Genomic DNA, 19,459 nt, shown 5'->3' with positions numbered 1-19,459 from the left:
CCAGCATGCATACAGGGTTAAAAAAAGCATGGTTGAAGATCTGGATGATGGTTAACACGAATTGTTCATTAACAAGTGTGTCACAATCTCTAGCTGTACAACAGTATTCAGGGAGTGTGTATGCCTGGGCAGAGTTTACATACTAACAGTTATAAAAGAATAAAAAATAAAATAAATAAAGCTCTCTAGATATGAGAAAATATCCAAGGAGAACATCCAATCAGGAGTCTGTCCAGCAGTTTGAGGGTTAACCCTCAGGACATAGTAGGGTGGCCCTGTTGCTTGTGCACATCTGACAGTGGGTGGTGATGGCTGGGTGGGGAGGTGGAGAATAGTTTCAGAGAGTGAGTTTAGATGTTTTCTTTTTAGCACTGCAGTTCCCTCCCCCTGAGAGTGTGTGAGCGTGAGCGAGTGTGTTTGTGTGCATGTGTGTGTGTGTGTGTGTGTGTGTGCTGTGTGACTCAGGGTCAGGTAACAGAAGCCTCACTTCCTCTGGGAGCCTGGAGGAGATAGCAAGATGGGGAGAGTGTGCCCGTGCTGAGGATGGAGAAGAGAGTGTGTGTGATCCAGACTGACTTTCACCAGTATCGACCCCTTGTTGGCATCCACGGCAGGCCTCTGACACACGTAAGAAAACGCGTCTGCTTCTTTATGCTGAGTGTTTTTTTCAGTGTTGGACTTTTAACCAGGTGGCATTCCAGACACACATTAGGCTCTGTTTGGGATTAAGTTACACACTGTGATTCTCCACTGAATAAGCTTTTCAGGCTAACACAAGCTTTTATCTGTGTCTGGCAATCTGAGACCCATTTAGATCCATTTGTGCTATCATGGCTCAGGCACCTGTGAAGGCCTACTCTGCATGCACACACACACACTCACACACACTTTGCACTTTGCACTCCACCTTAGTTTCGCTCGTTTCATTTGTGCTTGATTTGAACAAACAGTGTAAGGGCCCCTGAGCACTTACTTTGAGAGTAAGTGCTGTCTGGACCGACCCAAGTTTTTGTATGTGTGTGTGTGTGTGTGTGTGTGCACGCATTAGTGGCAGGCTTGCACGTTTCTCAGGAATGCAAACATTTCAGAGCAGGTCAGCGATCACTGGAAAAGGGGTGTGTGGGGATGGAGGGGGGGGTGGGTAGTAGGCAGGGTCTTCTGTTGAGTCAACACAGCCTCGCCAAAAGCGTCAGAGAAAGGTTTGAGTAATGATAACTGGCTAATTACCTGTGTGTTAAATTAACCTGCACTTGAGACTTTGTCAGTTAGGCAATAGAGCTCACTTTGGGGTTCAGACCCTTTGGCTTCTAGACCTGCTTCCAGAGTGGTTGCGATACTATTGTTCTGCTGGTTTTGTTCACTTTTTAACGCTTTTAAAGCTGCCGAAACCAAATTGAGTTTTGCGCAGTTTTGAGAGTTGTGCAGTTCTGTGCTTTGTTGAGTTAAGTAGGTGTCTTGAAATTTGTTGTCTTTCATCAATTCGTCAATTTTTGTCTCACATGCCAGAGCCAACAAAAACCTGGACACTCCATTCATCTCAGCCATCTCTGCATGATTGTGGTTGTGCAATAAATCGTATTTTTATCACACTCGACATATCGTCAATGTATTTCAAGATTAAGAAACACATTAAAAAGAGCTGAGGTAACGCCTTGAAAAAAAGCAACTCAAATTGCTATACCTGCATGCAGCAACAGAGGGAGCTCTGACATGCTCACTTGACATAAGTGGGCTGGAGGCAGAGGTGAGGTAGAGGTCCACAGCAAAAGCACAACCAAGTGTCAAAAAAACCTTCAAGAAACATATTATTTAGGATCATAACTTATCGCTCTCTACATTAGTATCGGAATGTCCAGCAGCGTTCTCTCTCTCCTACCTACTTCCCATCGCCTGCTGTCTCATCCTAGTAGGCGTAGACTCGAATGGCTATGCTCATGGGATAAAACCAGTCCCTCCCACTAGTTACATTCTCTAGACCCGGAATTCCAGTTGTAGGATTCGCCCCTGCACTGCTGTCAGCTGGTTTGCCAACTCACATGGATCTTTCATAGAGAGAGACAGAAAGAGAGAGAGAGAGAAAAGAGGGGGTGGTTGAGAGAGTCAGAACCAAGGCTTTTCCAACTCAGCTTATTAAAAAAACAGGATGGAAATTCAATCATTTCAGCACAATACTGCAAGATTTAGAGCACCCTACGTAATCATTTTATTAACTTTATGATTGATAGCATTACAATTATAGGATTTGCACTCTGTGAACGCATAGTTACACCAATTACACAAATCAGCCAGAGCCGTAAAACCTCCTGCCTAATATGGTGTTGGTGCCTCATATTCATGATGATTAAATAGCTGCAGATCCATCCATGCATGGAGACCATAGGATTTCTGAAGGTGTCGTGTGGTGTCTGGCACCATGACAGAAATGTAAACATACATCACCCTCTTGAACTCTAGGTTTACAATTCAGTTATTAATCCTCTTGCAGAAACAATTATATTGGAATTATTTGAAGGGATTTTTAAGATGTAGGTTTGCACATTTTGTGGCGTCCCACAGGGCTCTTTTTGAAGACCTATAAATCAGTTAAATACTACTTGAAACATTACTTTGCAAAACAGAAACTTTATGCTAACATATCCAGAAACGGTGTCAACTTCTCTGGGCTCTGAGGCATCTGGTCAGACGAAATCTGTTTTCCAGGATGTTTCTTAAAAACATGAGTGCTGTGTGCTCTAGACCAAAGATGACTGTTAACAAGTCCAAAAACTTAGGTCTGTCACAGTAAGGGGTTGTGTCAGCTAAAAAAAAAAAAAAGAAATGTATTTCTCTCTAAGAGCAATAGACATTTTCCAGGTACACTCATGTCTTTTCCAACAAGACAATGCAAAACTACATGCTGTACACACTACTGACCTGCCTGATTTCAACAGAGAATGTGTAAAGAAATTTAAAATGAAGATGTGACAATGACAACTCTGTCGTTACCATATTTTTTGCACTATAAAGCACACTTAAAATCCTTTAATTTTCCCAAAAATCATCAGCGTGTCTTTCAATCCAGTGCAACTTATGTATGAATTTTACCAGGCATGTTGTAAGGAGCAGTAAAGCCACTCTACTGAAGTACAGCGTTATACAGGAGTTTGAGTTTTGTTCTCTAGCACCGGGGCTGAAGTAGCATCGGCTTGTAGCATGCTCCTAACTCCGGCTAGCACTGCTGGAGCGGTTAGCCACTAATGCTAATGCTAAAGCAGTCAGTGTAGATTTACATCCAGCGCACGTTTGAAGTCTTTTTTATTACAGTTTTGTTTACTTAGCTTAGCTTTACTTAACTTAGTTAGCTACCCCCCCCCCCACCACCAGCCAGCGGTGAGACCTGCTGAATTAAAAGTTCCTTATAGTCTCTTAAAATGCGCCTTATAATCCAGTGCGTCTTATGTATGAAAATAGGCCAAAAAACAGACGTTCATTGATAGTGTGCCTTATAATACGGTGCGCCTTATAGTGCGAAAAATACAGTAAATTGTGGTAAATACTTTGTCCCTTCTGTCCCACCTTATTTCTGAGTTGCACGAGGCGAAAGGGGTTAAAAATGAGCTTCATTAACTAAAAAGTCTAAAGAGAGTTAACTAAGAGTCTATAGATATTCAAGCTACTGCTAGCATAACATATTTGCAGGTCAAGGTTGATGCAATATACATCAGTGCAAATGAACGTTCAGGGAGATGAGGCTGGACAGCTGTTCAAATGATCGGGATCCCAGTCTGGTCTCCGCGTCCGTGTCACCTCCGCAGACTTGGAATGCAGCGTAGGGGAACAAATTTATTTGGAAAACTTCAGCTCATGATCTGGGCCTCGAACAATTGAGTATGAAAGCAGGAATGTATGACGTGCGTTTGCCAGAGGGACAGCCTTTTACCTTCCTCGACTCGCTACAGAAAAATTCTGTTCTTCCCTCTAAAGAGCCGTAGCTCACAAATCGCATAATTTGTGCGTTTTGTGTGAAAACCTGACCCGACACATCCTCCCGAATCAAGTCGAGGCATGAAAATGTTTGCAACACACGGGCCCATTCACAAAGCCCTAAGGGAGACACATTGTAACCGGTGTTGAGGTTTGGGACAAGCATTCTCACCGAGAAATTGTGCTGAATGTGAGGACAGGTCTGGAGTTTCGACTGGGATCAGATCACACACTAAAAGTGTCAGGCTGGGTATGTTTTAAAGTGCAAATATTGGGCTCAGCCAGAGCACAGCAATCAGTCTAGCTGTGACATTTTAATTGCTGCATACTGTGTAGTTTGGTTTATCTTTGCTGTGTAGTAGAGTACAGGTGTGCCAACTCTGTTGAGTGCAAACATATCACTTAAGCCTGTGTCTTTAATATAAAACAGGCAGAAGACCAACGTCTTAAAGCACAGGAACGCCCTTTCCTTTTATTGTGTGGAGTTTACTAATTATTCGACCTTCCATTATGCATTAACAAAAGTCAAGTTTTACATCTTTGTTAAGATAAGATTGGGTGTGGTTTGGTAATGCCATTTTCCAGTGACACAAGATGCCTGGGCTCAAGCTGCAACAGGTTTTCTCCCCCTGTCATTTACAGACGTTTAAAAATGATTCTAAAGGAGCTGCGGAAAATTAGTTCTTTTCCAGGCAAGGAAACTATACATTTACTTTCTGCAGCTAAACCAAAACTGCATGTCAAATCTTGTGAGGAGAGAAAAGCTAAATTACAAATGACTAAGGCGCACTCCAGCAAAACCCAAGATGTCTTCTGAGCATGCATGCATTATATCAAGCCCAGCCCAAGTTCTTTGGTAAACAAAATAATTCTGCAACAATTTAGGCTTTCATTACTTTCAGTGACAAGTGAACAGTCTTTATAAACTTTAACAAAAGTAAAATTGTCTATGCATGTAAGACTATACATCTTCAGATCATCAGGCTGGAGATGGGCACTCAGTAAACTGGCAACATGGTCATGGATGCCCCAGGCTCACTAATGTGTGTGGAGAGTAAATGCACACCTATCTATTGTCTTGCCAGATACCTCAGGACAGCTTCAGATGTCACATGGAGGTCATGCCTTGACACTTCAGAGTATTTTTGGTGACATGAGAGGCAATAACACAGTATTAGGCAGGTGGTTTTAATGTAATGACTGCAACCTCTATGCATCATGACCTGGAAATAACACCAGACTTTACAAAATTAAAGGGAAAGGCCTCTAATGCTTATCTCTCTAACAAGGAAACGTTTGCGATGAAAATGCTAATTCTTTTACAGCGACGTCTGGTAACATTGAAAATCTGGATTTTATTATTTTTAAGTATTAAAAGACATCCGACAGCATCAGTTAAATTTCCAGTGTATTTATTTAACTTACACATAAAACGTGAAGAGTTTGTCTTTTAGGACTTATTCAGAGTAAACTTAATCTATAATCTATAAATCTATTTTTAAATTTGTTTTTTTGATTAGTGGGCAGGTTTTTTTTTGTGAAATTGGAATATATATGTATCTTTTAGGTGATACATTTTTTTTATATGTTGTAATTTTTATGTAGTTTTTCAAAAATGTTCTTAGATTTTCTATATTTTTGAATTCTATTGTGGAGGATGATGACTATACCTGAGACCTGCTGATGACATGGCTAAGGGGGAGGTGTTCACTTGATTAATGTAACTTTCACGTTTATCATTACTCAACTAAACACATTGGATATTATATGTATGCTGTCTTATTGTAATTTCCCTTTTGTTTGATTTGACAGTATTTAGGAAGGCAATATGTTTTATTTAGCAGTCTTGGGATTTTGATTGTCTCATCCATCTTATCATATCCATTGAAGCTTGTCCTCAAACAGCCCTCAGCTAGATCTGATCTACTCCTAACAGACTTTTGCACAGATATGCCAAAGACCAACAAAAACACTGCTACTGACAAATTCTAAAATGCATTTTTTTTTCTTTTGGAATTATGCAGATTATATAATATTTGCTAATTATTTGTTTGTTTAAAATGAGACAAGAATTGAATACGGACCATTTTATTCAGACTCCAGGATAATATGCATTGCTTGAAAAATTTGGCTGTGTTGCTGATGTCATAATGCTATTTTAATTCTCTTATTGTCACTTCATAGTTAATATTTAGAAGTAAAAATAGAAAAAGTCAAAATCTTTCTGGACTGTACTTGAGATTGTACAGTCAGATGGATTTACACTAAAAAAATTCTGTTTGTTATCTTTGGGCAATGGAATTCAGGAATGAGGGAAAAGGACCAAAATTGCTGGCCTTTACGCTGCTCTGTGTGTGTGAGATTTACTCTGAGAGAAAACCTCTGCTTGTTTCACTAAAGATTTACAAAGATATTACTTTCTTCATAGCTGCCAAAACAGCCATATGCATGGGTAAATGTATAGCTACATACAATGAGAACCTTTGGCTGGTGGTTGGTCATAAACTATTCACAGACTGTAAACAGTGACAAAGACAAGAGCAGAACTCTCTGGCTCTTTCCTTCTCTTGAATGGTTAAAGAGACCAGTCCATCATTGGGGGGCTTTCTGGTGCTTGGAACTGTGTAGGACGTACTGCTCATCACAGTATATAATAAGCTCATCTCTAGGGGTTGTGGGAGGTATCAGCTGCTCTGGAAAGATTTCTCTGGATTTTGCTAAATGTGGTAGTAATTAAAGGGGAATTCCAACAATTTTTGTCACCATTTCTAAGTAAACCCTTTAGATGTACACCAAGTCTTTGAGAGGTTTTACTGAAATGCTTGACTCTAGAGTGTCAGAATTGGTCAGAGTGGTGGTGATATAAACCAGACCTCTGAAGAGTTTCATGCCTTTAAAAGCTAAAACACAGTAAGTTATTCCATAATATTTGTGATGTGGTTACACATGAATATTTTAGTATTTATTTAAGCCATCTCTTTAACACAACTGGACACTTATTTCCAGTCAAGCAAGATCAGCCTTCCATCTATTTAAATGGGCATATGGCACAATACTAGAAACATATTTTGTTATGCTGAGTTAAGATGTTCTGTGATGCTTTTTCTACACTTTTATATGCACTGCCTGGCCAAAAAACAGTCGCCACCAAAAAAAAAAGGTCACACTCTAATATTTGGTTGGACCACTTTTAGCTTTGATTGCGGCACACATTCACTGTGGCATTGTTTCGATAAGCTTCTGCAATGTCACAAGATTTCTTCCAATCCAGTGTTGGATTAGTTTTTCCCCAAGGTCTTGCAGCATTGATGATGGTATAGTCTGACCTCTACACAAGGCCTTCTCCAGCACATCCCAAAGATTCTCAATGGGAATAAGGTCTGGACTCTGTGGTGAACTCTCAATCCAGGTGGGAAAATGATGATCTCATGCTCCCTGAACCACTCTTTCACAATTCCAGCACCATGAATCCTGGCATTGTCATCTTGGAATATGCCTGTTCCATCAGGGAAGAAAAATCCACTGATGGAACAACCTGGTCTATATTCAGTATATTCAGGAAGTCAGCTGACCTCATTCTTTCAGCACATACTGTTGCTGAACCTAGACCTGCAGACCAACTGCAGCATCAACCCCACATCATTTACTTAGTTAAATCCAGGTGGCAACTTTTTTTGCCCAGGCAGTGTATCTAGCTTCAGACATAGTGACCTCTCATTCCTATTGCCACGACTATAAAGCACTTGGACTATTGTATAATTCTCTACTATGCACCATTTCACACCAAACCACTATGAAGTTAAATGGCTTTGTTTATGTCTCAAACCATCACCAGTGGAATTAGGCAGAAACATTTTAAACAGTGGTTAAATTCCTCTTTAAGTGGAAGACTCTTCTTCTGTAGCCATTCTCCAGGAAAAAAGAGAGTCCATGAAGGATGCCAGAGAGATGTTTCTCCCTGCCATACTGTACATATTATGTGTCATTATGAGCAGCACCTGATGGCTTTAACAGACGTCTTCATTCCTTTGCACAACCAATGGATGTTTATTATGGTGTTCTGCTATTTTTTAACCTCTTCTATCCCCACATCACTGCATTACAAACGGTGCCGTGGTTTGTATTGATATCTGACACAGGGAGTTAGTAGTAGAGCAGTATCAGCCTGAGAAATTGTCTTAAATCGGGCCAAGAGGCCCCGGGAGCAGGAGGTTGGGCAGGAGGTGGAGGGATGGTGGTGCAGTTGAGTCCAGAGCAGAGCAATAAGAGAGAGAGAGAGGGAGAGAATTTGAGGGCAGCTGGATCTTTCTCCGCAGCTCAGGTTAAATCCACCACAGCAGTGTGTACACAGGCAGGGATGAGGGAGCGAGAAGAGCTGAAGAAAGCCATCGAGCAGACGGACCGGCTGATGTCGCGCGTCCGCCAGTTGGAGGGGGAGAACGCAGAGCTGTGCAAGGAGAAAAATGAGGCTTTCGTTAGGATGCGAGCCGTAAGTCTGCTGGGATTCTTCCAATAGAATTTGTTGCTGGTTGATGTTTACTGACTTTGTTACCACTTTGTTATCATATGTAGAATTTGAAGTATTGGTTCTGCAGAGCTGTCATTTCTTTCATCTACAAGAGGAGAATTTCCAGCAGGTTAGGAAATACTGTTATAGTGAGAGACATTTAGAAAATGTATACATATGATCCAGTGATGGCTGACAACTGATGGAAGTTTATGGTCCAAAAGCCTTCTTTGAACAAATGCCAATGATTAATCTTTAATAGAATCATACACTGAAATGCTAAAAGTCATAAGTCAGCACAATGTAAAGGAATCACAGACTGTTAACCCAGGGCATGTCTTGGAAATACCTACACCTGAATAAGTTGTGAGGTGTTATCTTGTGAGTAAGGCTGAACAATGGCCACTGTGCTCATGACGGAGCAACTTGAATTGTTGCTTGTTAAATTGAGTGAGGCCTGATACAGTGTCACATTTGTACTGGGAATACGTTATAGAAGGCATTACCACACACAGTGGACAGCACAGTGATAATGATTGTAACCAGTGGTGTCTGTCTAGAATTGATCCCATAAGAGCATACTCAAATTCACATTTAATGCAGAAAAGCCCACACACACACACACATGCTGCAGGTCAGTGCAGCGTTCTGTTGTCATGGGACACAATACAAGTGCTTGTCCTATGACTTTTGGCACATCAGTGCATACACTGCAATACAAGGCGAGATCCACTTAGGAACCTTTAAATCTAAGAATGCATAACAGTCCAGTCTGACAGCTGCGTTCTTCTTTTAGTGCTGAGCTGAGGAGGGAGGATGAGTGGCGTGGCTACTCACTTCTGGAACTCGCTGCTGTCTCACTGCTCTCGCCTCGCCTCATTGGACTAAAATATGGCAGGCTGGGATGGAGAAAGGGGGTCTGAGTATAGCAGAGAGGCAGACAGAGCAGACCTGCCAGCATTAGTAGGAATGGCACAGTGGAGTTAGGCCAATATACAGTTGATTATTTTCACTGCTGATTGCATTAACAGATCCTCCAGGCTAGCCTGAAGTCCCATTCAGCTGTGCTTTTTTCCTGCTTGCTCTTTTGTTTATCAGTGGGACATTTTACTGCAGCTTTGGTTAAGTTCACTACCACTCCAAACTCATAAATAATTGCGACATCATGGAAAATGCAAATACAAAAAAACACAGTCTTCTACCATTCAGTTTGACCCATATTTTAGTGCATTGGCAGGATGAAGCCAAAATATTTCTGGTTAACCTTATTTTTTCATTAATTAATATGCATTACAATCCAAAAACTTTGGGATGGTAAAGCATTTACCACTTTATAACGTTGCCATTTCGTTTCACAAAATGTAAAATATATTTTGACACTGACAATACCAAGCAACAAAGTTTTCTAGTTGTTACTTTGTTTCATTCCTCTTGCAAAGAGGTTTTAAGGTGTGTAACTCTATGGGATATTTAACATATCATTTTTTATTTGTCATGTGTGCAGCATGTGGTTTGCACTGTCTTGTCAAAAAGTGAAAGAAGTCATGTTGCTTGAAGATATCAATGTACTTTTCTATATTAATGCTACCATCAGAGAAGTGTATTGACACAACCTCATATCATTACAGACCCTGGCCTTTTGAGACTAATGCTGGTAACAGTCTGGATGGTCCTTTTTGTTTTTGGAGCACATGGCATCCATTTCTCCCAAGAAAGATCTGGAATAAGACATTGTCATTGACTCCAGTGCATGTTTCCGATGTCTGATGGATTATCTCAGATGACTCCAAGCCCAGAGAAGCCCTTGTCCTTTAACACACTGAAATTAAATTGCTCTATGGCATTATACACTGTAGATTAAGAAATGCACAAATCCCATCTAGTCTTTTTTTCTTCTTTGAGGATGCTGATTTTGTACCAAATTAGGATTACAGTTACCCATTGACATCACCTGTTTTAAATTACACCATTATTTATTTATTTTTCCACCTTGTTACTATTAAAACTTGCTCCAATCCCTTTTTTGTAATGCATAAACATGTATTTGAGCAGAAAAAAAAAACATGAAATAATTTGAGTTCATACTGTCTGCAATGAAATAAACGTCATAAAGAACGTAAGAAACACTGCATTTATTGTACAAATAAAACTTATATTTAAAAAATAAATTATTTATTTGCATTTTCCACACTTTCCCCATCTTTTTTTAATTCGGGGTTGTAAAATGTGTTACAAACACTGTTATTATTTTTAGTTCATTTTGGCTTTACAAGGGCAGAATAGTAGGGCTGTAAAAAATACAGTGAATCATTTTTTATGGCTACAGCATAAGTCAGGACACAAAAGCATAATCTTTTGTCTAATGGCTGAAAAATTCAAGTTATTTTTGCTGTACCAGAATTGTTGTTGCATTCTGAATTTCCTACAACATGCAGCATCAGTTTCATTCCAATTTCCTACAACCCACTGAAATCTAAATACAAACAAATCCCCTAGCATTCAGCCCCAGGCTTCAGATATAGTTATCAGCTGCCTTTTCTACCTCATGGAGTGAAATGGAGAAGAGCTGCGGCCTGAGGTTTACTGTGCCTTTTACTGCTAGCCATTAGTTTTTATATGAAACCCCGGGTGTCCATTGACTTGCACTGGAAAAAGGAGAGTGTAATAGTGAAGTGGGCAGCTTTAGGATCTAGTATTTGTTCATTGTGATGGGTAAAGCATGGAGCTACCCAAAGAAGCTGCATGAAGGCTACATCTAGTTTAAAATGTAAGCCATTATTTATCAATATTGGATGGACAGCAGATGCTTGAGCTCAGCAGAATATGTTGCAGTCTGAGGGGAACTCAGTGGGGAACAAATGACATCCAAATAATATGTATGAAGCATTTTATGACTCAGGCAAAGCATTTGACCTAAAGTCAGGTTCCACTGGCTGACTTTAATGTTTTCCATTGTGCTTGGAAAAAAGATCTGCTCCTCCTGGGTCTTCTCCTCCTTTGTTCTCTGTTACGCTCAGTGGTTTCTGCGGGGTTTCTCAGTTGTTTCCTGGAGAAAGCTCTCTGTTCAGTCATTAAGAAGATCAGTGCCTAGAACTTAACTGGCCATGATTCATTAACCCCCTGCTGGGTCAGTGTGCAGTCGGGGAAGCTGTTTATTAGTCTAGTATTAGTCTGCCCATATAAATGGGTGTCATGCTTAGCAGCAGATAGGTCATGACACTTAACAAGTTGTTTAAGTGTAATATTTAAAGTGACAGTATGTAAGTTTTGGGCATCTCTTTAGTGAGAAATCTATCAAGTGTCTAATTGCACTGAGCATGTGGAAGAGTACTTTTATAACATGCATTGTGGTGTGGTCTCCTTTTAGAGCATACAGTATAAACCTGGTGGTTTTAGAAATAACTCTCTCACACTCTTTTTAGTTAGCCAGCTCTCTTCTAATTCTAATTCTGTGCTTTATTGCATTAAGAATGTATAAATGAGCAGATAAATACTGTGTTTGATGTTCTGATATCTCTATGTTTGTAGTAGCTCTTGTATCAACACCATTAGCAGCGCTACAGTTGCTCAGGGAGCTGGAAAAATCTGTCATTGCTTCCAAAAAGACCTACCAGACAACTCCTATTTTAGATTTAATTTATCAGGCTTTACAAGGATGGTTGCAGAAGCACATTGATGCCATTTATTAGAATATTCTGCCACCTCCCCACTATGGAATACTATGATAAGTACTGCAGCTTTAAGTAGATTTAAAATAAAAAAAAAGTCTTGTTACTCTTGGCTACTTCTATGTTTCAAACATCAAACATTTAGCCTTTAGTCTTGAAACATAGCAAGCCCTCTAATGTGGTACAAAAACGTTAAAGGAGAATGCAGCAAAAGCTCTGTTTACCCTCCAATAACTGATAATGTGAAATAAATGTGAAACACTGTTACAGAAACAACCAGATGCCCTACTTAAGCATGTGGAAAAACTTTAAGGTCTGGGCTGGCTTTAGAGTTGAAGGGGCCCAAGGCAAGATTTGTGAATAAAGCCCACCTCCTCTTCCAGAGTCAGCAGGAGGGGAGTGGGGTATACACATCATGTCCCTTGTATAATTCTACAAGCAGGTTTTCATTAGGCTGTAAATACTCATTATCGGTCATTAAGTAATCACTTATAGGCCAAGAACCCATTAACACTAATAAACTAAATGAAAGCAGAATAATCTATGCTAAAATCCTAGACGTTTGCTTATAAAGCAGAAAATAAAACAGCATTAAAATGCAGAAAAAGATCAAGCCATTATCAATGAAAGTTGTCAAAATGAGAAAAATCAGTGGCAAACATCTACAAGACTCCTAGATGAGTCCCTCAAGCTCAGGAAACAGCTGTCTCATACCAAAACAAGAGCTGCTATAAAATAAAACCATGTACCACTTTTACTGTTTTAATGATAATGTGTCTCCTACAAAACACTCTAGACTTAATTAATGTGTTAATCAAAGTGCTATGTGTTAGGCAGCGAGTGAACAGTCAGTTCTTTAAGCTGATGTGTTAGAAGCAGGAAAATGGAAAAATATTAGGATTTGAGCCACTTTTACAATTGTACTATTGTTAAATTGCGATGGCTAAACACAACAGACTGTTCCAAGAATAGAGAATCACTGACAGTGTTGTAGGTTCCCAAGATTCACTGATCATTGAGAGCAAAGCTTACCCTTTTTGGACTTTCCAAAAACTACTGTACCAAAAATCTAAATGCTAAAATAATTTAATGCTGGTAATATGTGTTGTGGAGCTTATGTTTTGCTAAATTAGAACTGAGGGACCTACACAATATTAGGCAGTTGTTTTGTATGTAATGGATTATCAGTATGGTGGCATGTGCTGTTGTGAAGATTGTGACATATATCTTACACTATATATTGTGATTAAAGTCCATTTTGTGATAATAGCAGTAACTAGAAAGTTCTCCGTATCAGAGAGGTGAAGATATGGTTTCAAACAAATACACAGGTATTAAGGTGTGAGGATTTTGTTTTGCTGACAAATGGTAGTGGAAGCCACAAATACTTCCCATACTGCACATACAGTACATTTAAATTGTATTACTTTACGAAACTTCATGCTTTTAAGCAAAACAGTTTATGACAGATTAAAAAATACAATGTACACTGTGCATAAACCTACTGAATAACTACCATGTAAATAAATGAAGTACTCTGGCCCTAAAACAGTATTTAATAGTTTATGATTATGATTATACAGAGATGGTTACATCGTTTTCATGATAGGATCTACTTTGAACATACAGAATCCTACATAGTAAAGCTCGGCAGAGAGAACAATTGTAACAGGGACGCAAAAGAACACCTCCCCAATAGAGTATAAAGGCCACACCTCAGGAAACTGGGGTGAAATCATAAGCTCCTATACATGTTTGTGTTTGAAAGTTCAAATGGTAAGCCACGGATTGATTCCACACAAAGCCTAATATCAACATAAACCTGTTCTCTCTGATTCTGGAAAAAACATCTCGAGGCCTTAGCTGAACCTGTAACCTTTCTCTCTATGATGCCTGCTGTCTATAATGTCTGCTGAAAGCCAGAGGAAACAATTTTAAATCTAATTTCAAGTTACCTTAGAACATCTGCCGTGCTTTGACAGTTCGCCAAAGGTTGAATAAGGACTGTGACATGGAACCCCGGCTACTAACATCAACACTGTCTTTTATCTGGAGACATGCATCAATCTTAGGGACTTCCCCTGGTGCTTTCATCTTCTTCTTCTCTGTCCTTTTATCAACTCGCGCTTGTCTACAAATGGAAAAAAGACAACCCACCAACATAAAGTGCAGGTTAATGTTTTTTATGTTAAAAAGAATATTAAAATGTCAAACAAAGACGAGTTGAATGGTCAAGCTCATGGGAAAACCTGTTATTATTCATGGTCATCTGCCATAATAAAAATACCAGGGGTTAAAGGCCGTTATTTGGCTTGCCAATGAGTGGTCACTGTCAGAGTGTGTCTTTGTTGTCTGTGTGGTGTTTGTGGGTGTAATATTCAGTTTCATGAAGAGTTCCCTACATTATTGAAGAGGGGAGTAAAATAGATGCCATTGTTCGAGTCTGAAACACTCAAAAGATGGACTAATGCCATTGCTTTGCGTGGGTTTTATGACACAGATTATTTAGCCCCGTATGATACGGCTCGGTTCCTGCTACGGTTCACCAAAGCAGAGTCAGGTTACAGTAGAGGAGCCCCATGCTTGCCTGGATGCTTTATCGCTTGCTCAGATTTTATCAGGATGGCAGTGTGTTGTAGGCCTGCTGTTTGGTTCATCGACCCTATTGATGTTCACTGGGTAAAAAGATGAGATGTGGTGTGTTTTGTCTGGTAATTCAGACAAGAGCTCACATTCAAAATGTTGTTTAATAATATCCTTATTGTTCTGGAGGCAGGAATGAATAGCATGACAGTTTTCAAAGTCTGACGTAGACATGTACTGTACGTCTTAATGGGGGAGAGGAGTGGGGAGTGAGAGATATTCAGTGAGAGAACTTTATTTGAGAGAGAAATTCATTTTTGCTGATACTAGCCTCATTTTTGTGTTTTTTGAACGTTCATATGGATACTGGAGAGGAATTGCTGAGCATAAAAACCTGTGGAACACCTGTGGATTAGAAAGAGAAGACATCTGTTTCACAGCTGAGTTAATTAATCTACCTTAGATATGCGCTCCTGAGGATGAAGGACTAGGCTAGTCCTAGAAACAGCAACCGCTCAGTTTTAATGAAGATTTTCTTGCTTCTCTTATTTAAACAGTGCTTTGAGAGACAGACAGTAAAGAGAAGAGAAAGAAAAGGGCGAGATATCTCCTCACCTGGTGTTTTGGGAAGACTTGTGAGGAGGGGAGGGCTGAAAAAGACTGAAGTGAGGAATCTAAACAAAAGGAGTGTGAAGTGTGAAGACAGGTTACCTGAGCACCGTGTGGAGGACTCACTCAGCAGGAGAGACGGAGAACCTGCTGAAGGCTGTAGCTGAGTGTTGGGGGTGTTATTGAGAGGATGAGCGGGGTGTTTGAGAGGGTGGAGGGGGTGTGTGGGGGTTTGGACGGGGTTGATGGAGTTTGTGGGAGCCGCTCGGAGGTGCTGTATATAGCCGACCGGAGGTTCCGCCGCCGCCGCCACTCCCTCTCTGATGACTCGGAGGAAGCCGGTGAAGAGGAACTGGACTGGGATACGTTTAGTACAGCCATACAACATCGCCAGGTGTGTGTGTGTGTGTGTGTGTGTGTGTGTGTGTGTGTGTGTGAGAGAGAGAGAGAGAGAGAGAGAGAGAGAGAGACGGAGAGAGAGAGAAACAGCAGCAGACTGTGAGACTGAAATTCACTGTTTTGTTTTCATTGGGTACAATACTTCCAATTTATTTTTATTAAAAAAAGATAAAAAAAAAAATCCAATTTATTTTCACTATATAAAATATCATAAATATTATATTCAATTCCAAATGTACATACATTTATATATTTAAATAATTTACTAAAAATACAAATATATAAAATATAATCTTTATTTTAAACGTGACATGTATTTTAAATAAAAAAAAATAATAGCATTATTAGTATTATGTAGTATATATATATATATATATATATATATATATATATATATATATATATATATATATATATTATCCTCTGTATAACTATACAGACTGACTGGAGTAGTGGGCTATGACTCTATGACTATTCAGGTAAATCCTATAGAAGGACACACTTCTGCACATTTTAAATTGTTTATCACTTAATTTTACATATTGGATAAATTACAAAAAGTAATCCACAGTTTATGTATTATTTTTGCTGTTGTATTTACATAAAAATACATAATAAATTATTTAAATTAAACTTGTCATTTAAACTGGATACTGGCTGTATCCTTATTCTAGCCCACTTTCAAGAGTTTGTTTATTTTATATTTGTGTTAGAATAGCGGGTCAGTTCATATTAATTGGTTTTTGGTTATATCGTATTTAAATGCAGTCTGAAGTAGCTGTGGGTAGTGATAGTAATACACTTAGGTAGCTAGCTATGCTAACCCAACATTCCAACAGGATATTTAACTTTATTTACAGTTATTTACAGGATAGCTAACCAGCTTTCACACACAACACACAAAAAGATAGGAGTGCTGTGAGGAACTAGCTATCCTAGCTAACCTATCTAACTAACCCTATCTAACTTATGTCCACTGTCTTCCAGAGGAGAGGAACTGTAAGTTGTTGAAGAAGCTACATAAAAAAACACTTTAAGGAGAAGCGGACAGGTTGGTGCTGCTGTGAGTCTGCGAGTTAAAATAGTTCCATTGCTGCTCTGTTTGGAGCTGCACTGTTTGGTTTGTAAGCTCTGAATCGTTGCACAGTTACCTGTATTTGGTGGAGTAATACATGGAGAACTTCGGTTACAGTGCATTACCGGCTGATAACGGCACTTATAGAGCGTCTCTCAGCCAATCACATTGCAGAGTCGGAACTAACTGTGGTATAATAAATGGTAAGAGTAGACGTATGGGCATTTGTTTGAATTAAGCGTTGAATTTAGCCGTCAGCATTAAACACAGCTCGTCTTCTGTGGAAGGTGGTGGCTATAAGTTGAAACTCCTCAAGCCCCTGATATTTGTTTGTGGTGTTCGAAACTAGCTATCCTAGCTAACCTAGCTAACTAACCCTATATAACTTATGTCCACTGTCTTCCAGAGGAGAGGAACTGTAAGTTGTTGAAGAAGCTACATAAAAAAAACACTTTAAGGAGAAGCGGACAGGTTGGTGCTGCTGTGAGTCTGTCAGAGAAGATGTTAGCTTAAGAGCTAACCTGTGTAGCGGGTAAACCTTACAGCACACCCGCTTCAACGGAGCTTTAAAACCGAAAACCCTTTTCTCTGGGTTAGGATGGGTCTGGTGTTAAGCCTCATGCCTACGACCGCAGCACAGCAGTGCCAATATTAGACGTTATAGCACAAACCTTGTATGTATTATTGCGATTATATCACAGTTCCATTATCACTGTTTAGTTAAAGATTTTGAGTTGAAGAGGACAAGATAATACGATCTGTTTTGTTATAAACCCTCCGCGAGTTAAAATAGTTCCATTGCTGCTCTGTTTGGAGCTGCACTGTTTGGTTTGTAAGCTCTGAATCGTTGCAAAGTTACCTGTATTTGGTGGAGTAATACATGGAGAGCTTCGGTTACAGTGCATTACCGGCTGATAACAGCGCTTATAGAGCGTCTCTCAGCATCACATTGCAGAGTCGGAACTAACTGTGGTATAATAAATGGTAAGAGTAGACGTATGGGCATTTGTTTGAATTAAGCGTTGAATTTAGCCGTCAGCATTAAACACAGCTCGTCTTCTGTGGAAGGTGGTGGCTATAAGTTGAAACTCCTCAAGCCGCTGATATTTGTTTGTGGTGTTCAAAACATTGCTGTTCAAGCAAACTTTCTGTAACATCCTATAACAACTAACTGAGTATATATTATATTACTTATTCTGTGCATTTATTACCACTGTGGGTGTTTCCTGTAATAATGCTCCACCGCTGCACTGGAAGATCTAACACAAAGTAAGCAAACATGGCAACATCCTTATCATCATGTAGAATAAGGTGGATAGAGCCTTATTATAATATTGAATTATTGAATTATAAGAGATAGGGAATATAAATCAGAGATTAAACCTATATACATACTCTTTTTTTCATTTGAAATGTTAAGGAAAACAAGCTTTTTTTGTCTGAGTTTTATTATAACAGTGTGATTCTTTTAAAAGGGTCAGGGATTATGTAACATGGGCTTCATATTTTTGTTAGCTGATAGGTCATGTTTGAATAAAGCAGCTTTACCAGGCAATGGAAAATGGCCAAGAATGGACAAGGACAGGCGTCAGAGCAGAACATGCACTTTAAAGGAAAAGTGTTAAATTGGTTAGATGACAGATTTGCAAAAGCCCACTGGCCACATATTTCTGAGATGATGACAGTGGCTTAAATACGAGTCCAGTGCTTTGTTAGGAACCAATCTGAAGCTTGTGGGGTCTGGAGAAAGTGCCTGGATCTGAGTTTGATTTGACAAGTAGCTTTAGTTGGCTTTTTGTTCTCACTAGCTTGTGCTTCATTAGTGCCAATGAAGACTTGGAACCATGCATTGATTTTGGTCATAGTGTTTTGATAATGCTTTTGAAAGCATCAGGTTTACTCGAAAAGAAGCAGTCTGAAATAACCGAAGAAGGTGCCTGGATGGTTGTCTAAGTCAACATCTTAGACAACCATCAAACTTATCTTGTCTCCTTGTCTCCTTGTCCTGCATCATGGAAGTGAGTTGGAATGTTTTAAGATTTTGACTTTTTAATGTTGTTTCTGTGGGCTCGTGTTACATGGTTTGGGCGTATTTTTTCTGTACCCTGACTTGACTCCCCTTCTTCCTCCTCCTCCTCCTTCTCCCCGGCAGGAGCAGGAGAGCCTGCAGCAGGCGGAGCAGCGGTGTGTGCATCTGGCTCAGGCCAGGCAGGAGCTGGAGGTGCAGGTGGTCGGGTTAGAGGAGCGTCTGGAGCAGGAGGAAGGTGCTGCTGCTCAGCTGGCTTCCCAGCGCCAGAGACTGGAGGTAGAGTGCTGTGACCTGCGCCGTGACCTGGAGGAGCTGGAGAACACACTGACTGCAGTCGAGCGGGACAAACAGGTGAGGGAGAAACGCACACAGACTTATATCTCTTCATTTTATTTGTCTTAGAACTACACTGACATGCCAGATATTATGGAACATGGGACATGTATTGTGTCCCATGACTTTTGCCAGGTCCTATGGAAGCTAAATAAAGCTGCACTGAACTTCGAGATATGGGTGTGGGGCCTTGTGCATTGAAGTGGGATGTGATTTCTGCTTGTGAGTTGCTTATCTGATTGTAAAGACAATTCCAACCAGTCACATCATTACCAACCACTGCTCTGTCCACT

General features: G+C 39.9%; 1 protein-coding gene across 4 annotated transcripts in view; it reads left to right on the top strand.

Annotated features, from left to right (window-relative positions):
- Window positions 1-401: 401 nt before the first annotated feature.
- LOC103045081 (myosin-16) overlaps window positions 402-19,459 on the top strand; it is a 67,265-nt gene continuing 48,207 nt past the window's right edge. For 2 of the 4 annotated variants that reach the window (XM_007257221.4, XM_007257219.4), the window contains exons 1-2: window positions 8,269-8,452; window positions 18,957-19,184. In XM_007257221.4, coding sequence (XP_007257283.3) covers window positions 8,321-8,452; window positions 18,957-19,184 — 360 coding nt within the window. In that variant the 5' untranslated portion in view covers window positions 8,269-8,320. Of the gene's footprint in view, window positions 628-8,268; window positions 8,453-18,555; window positions 18,823-18,956; window positions 19,185-19,459 lie in introns of those variants that run through there. The other 2 variants (XM_007257220.4, XM_007257222.4) reach the window with 2 other exon arrangements.

The sequence above is a fragment of the Astyanax mexicanus genome, chromosome 15 (genome assembly GCF_023375975.1).
Source record: "Astyanax mexicanus isolate ESR-SI-001 chromosome 15, AstMex3_surface, whole genome shotgun sequence".
NCBI classification, from domain to species: Eukaryota; Metazoa; Chordata; class Actinopteri; order Characiformes; family Acestrorhamphidae; genus Astyanax; species Astyanax mexicanus.
The sequence above is the reverse complement of the archived record's forward strand: the minus strand, read 5'-3'. Positions and strand labels throughout refer to the sequence as shown.